At 38.9% G+C, this 4922-nt stretch overlaps 1 protein-coding gene across 1 annotated transcript in view; it reads left to right on the forward strand.

The window, feature by feature from the left end:
* The window catches only part of LOC107724575 (arginyl-tRNA--protein transferase 1-like), a 67266-nt gene that overhangs the window by 17582 nt on the left and 44762 nt on the right, over nt 1–4922 (forward strand). Inside the window, exon 6 of the mRNA XM_016533557.1 lies at nt 1823–2031. Within this exon, the coding sequence (XP_016389043.1) occupies nt 1823–2031 (209 nt within the window). The remainder of the gene's footprint in view (nt 1–1822; nt 2032–4922) is intronic.

Genomic DNA, 4922 nt, shown 5'->3' on the forward strand with positions numbered 1-4922 from the left:
AGGCTTCCTTCATGTAAATATATAATTCCTTATTTTAATTAAATTTTATTTGGTTTATATGCTTCTGACAGGTTTTATGAGATGCACTTAGCTATTGTATCTCGGATGGGTTGATGGCAGGCGGGCTGGCTGACGCTCGACGGTGGCTGGCACAGGAACAGGCAGGAAATGGCCCCGCTTTCCTTATTGCTCCAAACAGGATGTCGGCGTGTAAACTGTTGATATAGGATGCCGGGAGCACTCCAAGGGGCTGGCGTCGGTCCAGGGAGATTAAGGGGGGGATACAGAAAGAGAGGGAAGGAGTGAGCAGGTTATTGTACTCTTATACACAGATATATACTGCCAAAGTTCAAAATGCATTATCACACATAAACTGTTTAGCTTGCACAGTCCAACAAATGAATCCGTTTTTGTTCTCGACCGCTAGAACAGGATGTGAAGCATTTCATTTTGCACTTCTGGTGTCAAATATGTGTGTCTGTTTTCGTAATTGCCAGCTAATCAGTTCGAAATTGCCCACAGGCATATCTAGAGACCAGAAACTTTAGCAAATGCATTGCAATACCCAGCCAAGCATCCCAAAATCAAAGCAGCAAGCAGTTTTACACGACTCAAATTATTCTTGGAAAATTGTTTTATAGATAGAAATTTGATTGTGCTTCAGAATAGGAAAATTTTTTAGGTGAAATAAGGTGATGGGGTGCTTGACAGTTGTCAGAGATAAAGTTAATGACTGGAGTGTGTGTCCAAGCGTTAGCTCAGCATTACACAATATAGCCCACCCTCTAATCTTTTCTCAATAGTAAATGGATGGCCGGCTGCCAGGGCTGCCGACGCCGCACGCTCTGAAACAGTAACTGATGCAATGACCCTCTCCGTCCTCCCTTTTCCTGACCAGCCCTGCCTGTCGTTCTCGATCTGGGATTATCACCTCCTTCGGTTTCCTTCAGGGCAAATGAACAACCATCTCGACACTTTCATTTAAACCTGCGAGCGGCCTGAACAATCCTCGCAAAAGCAGCGGGAGTCAACAAACAGAGCCCTGTTGTTTTACAGCTGCGATGATGTCATGATATCAGAGGAGCGCACATGACTTCCATCTAAACGGGAGGGCTTGCGCTTGCTAATGCAAACTAGACAACTCATTGGAGCGCACACATCATGCTCGTAACTCGCTCAAAGGATCACGCTCTCCTACCGTTAGCGAACGTGCCCTCGAGCCGCTTATGGAAACTTGCGCTCACACCCAGCAAAACCAAATCCAAATGCTGGATGTGCTCAAGACCTGTTATCGATTATACCTCTCCTGTAGTCTAACACTCCTCTAGCAGTGGTAGTCTGGAAATGGACGCTTAGTTTTGTTTCAGATGGGCATCCCGGCCCGCAGGTTTTTTAGACTCCCGCTGCTGGTTTTGGCTCTTTTTGGAGATGTCAAGTTTTCCACTGTGAACTATTTATTTGACATATTTAAGACTCAGGGTGTGCCTGTGCCTGTGGGCAGACGTTCTTAAAAATGCCACATAAAGCTAACCAAGTCAACACAAAATCAAAATTGACCCTATTACTTTCTTGGTCTGAATGTGCATGATTGATCAGTGCATGTTATTCTAAAGGCTAAGAATTGAATATGTTTGCAAGTTTAAAAACTTGTAAAAACACCCGCTTGACACCATCCAATAAATTAATCTTCTTATCGACCTCAAACTTTTGAACAGTAGTGTCATTTCTTGATGTTAGGAAAATGCACTAATGCTTGTACTGTCAGTTGGTGATTTAATCAACTCACAAATATCTTCTATCATTGTTTTCTTCTTAATTCTAGGTAAGGGAGTCGATCCCAACAGGCCTTTGTGTCGGAAAGCTAAGGACCTCAGGAAAGAGAGACGACTTCAAAAGGAGCAACAGAAGCAGCAAGAAGCAGTGTCTTCCACTGTGAATCCCGCCCCATCAAAATCTTCATCTAATCAACCCAAATCATTGGAGGAGTTCATTACAGAGTCCTTACCCAGTGACCCTCTGCACCGTTTGGAGGTAACACATCAACTTTGCTTGTATGTATTATTTCTTTAAATAATGAAACGGGCCAAAGCAAGAGAGGATGTACCAATCAAAACTGACTGATCTCGAAGGTGTATCTATCATACCCAGTGGTTTGAGTCTCCTGGGTAAATATTCCAAGCACAAACAATCCTCTCCTGCTTTTGCTGCGATTGCTTGGGTGAAGTCAGCATGGGTAAACAGCCAACGTTTTTGCTTTTGTAAGCAAGTCGGTATGAAAGACCCCAAACGTCATTGTCCCTGGAGACGGCACTGGTCTGGTTCATCCCTCAATTAGCTTGTCGACTGGATTGATTTGATTGACTTCAACATGTCATTCAATTATCTTAAGTGGATAGCAGTCAATGTCACTGTCATCTGAACAAGGTTAGTGGTTCACCTTAGAAACAATACATGAGAAAATCCAGTCTTCATGGCCAGCACTAAAAGCAGCTCTTGTGTACAAAAACTCTTTTGTTTCATCATGAACCTTTGCATACAAACACTTTGTGCATTTATTTATTCAAAAATGTAATGTGCGTGACAGACCCTTGTGTTGAAATCTAAACCGTCAGTGTAGTTTGACGTTAGTTAAGCTCTGTCCTTGTAGTCTGTTTGTTGCCACTTATCTCTCTGGCGCACAGTGAAAATGGATGCGTTTAAAGCAGTGTGTGGAGTATCACAGGTTTCCTTTCCAGACCTCATTTTATCACTTGTGAAATGGGGGTGTTAAGGCTAATTTCTGTAAATCTCAGTTGTGGGGTCATTAAGCCCTCGGAGACACCCAGCCTAATGAGATGTTTACATACAGCCAATCAGACATGTGTGGAGTTATAATACACACACTGTAAGTGAAGCATTCATTGTTTGACAGGGAAAAGATTACTTTAAGAAGACCTTGGCACATTTTACATCTTTGGCTTTTGATGCTGAGTTCATTAAATGAATGTTCTGGGTTCAGTACATATTTAAAGAATAGTTTACCCAAAAATGAAAAACAGAGAATTGTTTTCTTTCTTACATGACACAAAAAAGGAGATCTGAGCAATGCTTTTCCATGAGTTAATAAAAGTACTCCAAATCACTTTAATGCTATATTCCAAGTTTTCTGAAGTCATTTAATTCATTGTTGACTGATATTCCTCCTCTCTTCCTTTACTTTCATTGTATGCAAAACTTCAGCGGATTTGCTTGAGAGATTGGATATAATTTTACACATGCAAATTTAGTGAGTCAGTAGTTAGTGTGTTTTTCTTGTAGCAATACATGATCAAATGTTTGTTTTTTAAAGAAATCAATTTTTTTTTCAGCAAGGATTCATTAAATTGTTCAAAAGCGACTGTAACAGCATTTGTAATCTTACAGAAGATTTCTGTTTCAATTAAATGCTATTTTTGTAAACTCTTTTCAGCAAAGAATCCTGAAAAAATGTTGACAAACATATTAAGCAGCACAACTGTTTTCAACATTGATGATAATAAGAAATGAGCAGCAAATCAGCATATAAAAATAATTTCTGAAGGATCATGTGACACTGAAGACTGGAGTAATGATGCTGAAAATTCAGCTTTGCATCACTAGAATAAATTACATTTTAAAATATTTTCCAATAGAAAACTTTTATTTTAAAATGTTATAATATTTCACAATATTACTGTTTTTGCTGTATTTTTTGATAAATACATGCATAAATGCAGCCTTACAGGCTCCAAACTTTGTACAGTTCTGTATTGTTAGAACTTGATATATTTTAATGTTGCATTGCCTGTTTACTGTAGCCTTGATTTTGAAAAAAAAAGAGTGAAAATTCAAAAAGATTTTCTGTTGTAATCCTTTTTTTGCTGCAAGTGCTTTTTGCTCTAGGTTAACTTGTATTAAACCCCAGAACATTAAAGTATATCTGTGTTTTCTAAAGATTAATTATGATAGAATATGGTTATCAAATCGCCCAACTACACCTGCAGAGGGCAGTAGAGGCACATCATAACTTTTTCCCACATTGAATATTTTGTCAAGTACAAATTTGTAGAGTTTGCTTCTACCCTCTTTCACCCCCTGCATAATTTGAAATCTCGGAGCTGTTTTGAAAGCGCTTCGCTTTCTTTGTCTTGGTTACTCCTCGCACACTTAATCAAATGTCTGCATCTCGAGAATCGCTCTGCAGATTAAAAGACTCTACTTATGTTTATCTGAAACAAAAGTCGCAAATATCTTCATTAACTTGGCCAAGCAATAATAAGAGATGTCCAGTGAGGGCCAAATAAAATAAAACTGAAGCTAAGTCTCCCAGTCATGCTCTTCTGGGGAACTTGTGTGAACCATAAGCACCTCGTCCAATGAAAATGTCTCTGTGAGAGGTCCTTTAATTAGGAACAGCTTCGCCAGTCAATTAAATGTTTTTGGAGGATTGAATTTTGATTTGCCGCCTCACTTCTGAGGCTAGTTTGTCCTTGTGCAAACACCGATGATCCTGTTAGATGTCAAGCTCAGTTTCACTAATCAAACATAACATCTGATCCCACACAGTTCGCTTTAAACTGATGTCAGACTTTTACACCCTTATACAGCAAGTTAAATGAGGCTTAGTCTCGCTTTGTCTTCAGAGTGTGTAACAGAATGACTTGACTGTCATGTATTTATTTTAATAGTTGTTGTGACCTGCATTTTGTAAATGTATATACTTGCTTATTTTAATTATTCACCCTCGTGTTGTTCCACTCCTATATGAGACTCAATCATAAGTCAAGAAATCAAGAATCAAAGTTTGTTATTATTAATAACCTGATGTAATGCATCTTGTCCTGCCAACCTTCATGTTTTGGGCTACTTCAAATCACCTATTCATTTATATATATATATATATATATATATATATATATATCTCC

This window comes from Sinocyclocheilus rhinocerous, unplaced genomic scaffold (assembly GCF_001515625.1).
Source record: "Sinocyclocheilus rhinocerous isolate Xijiao unplaced genomic scaffold, SAMN03320098_v1.1 scaffold304, whole genome shotgun sequence".
NCBI lineage: Eukaryota > Metazoa > Chordata > Actinopteri > Cypriniformes > Cyprinidae > Sinocyclocheilus > Sinocyclocheilus rhinocerous.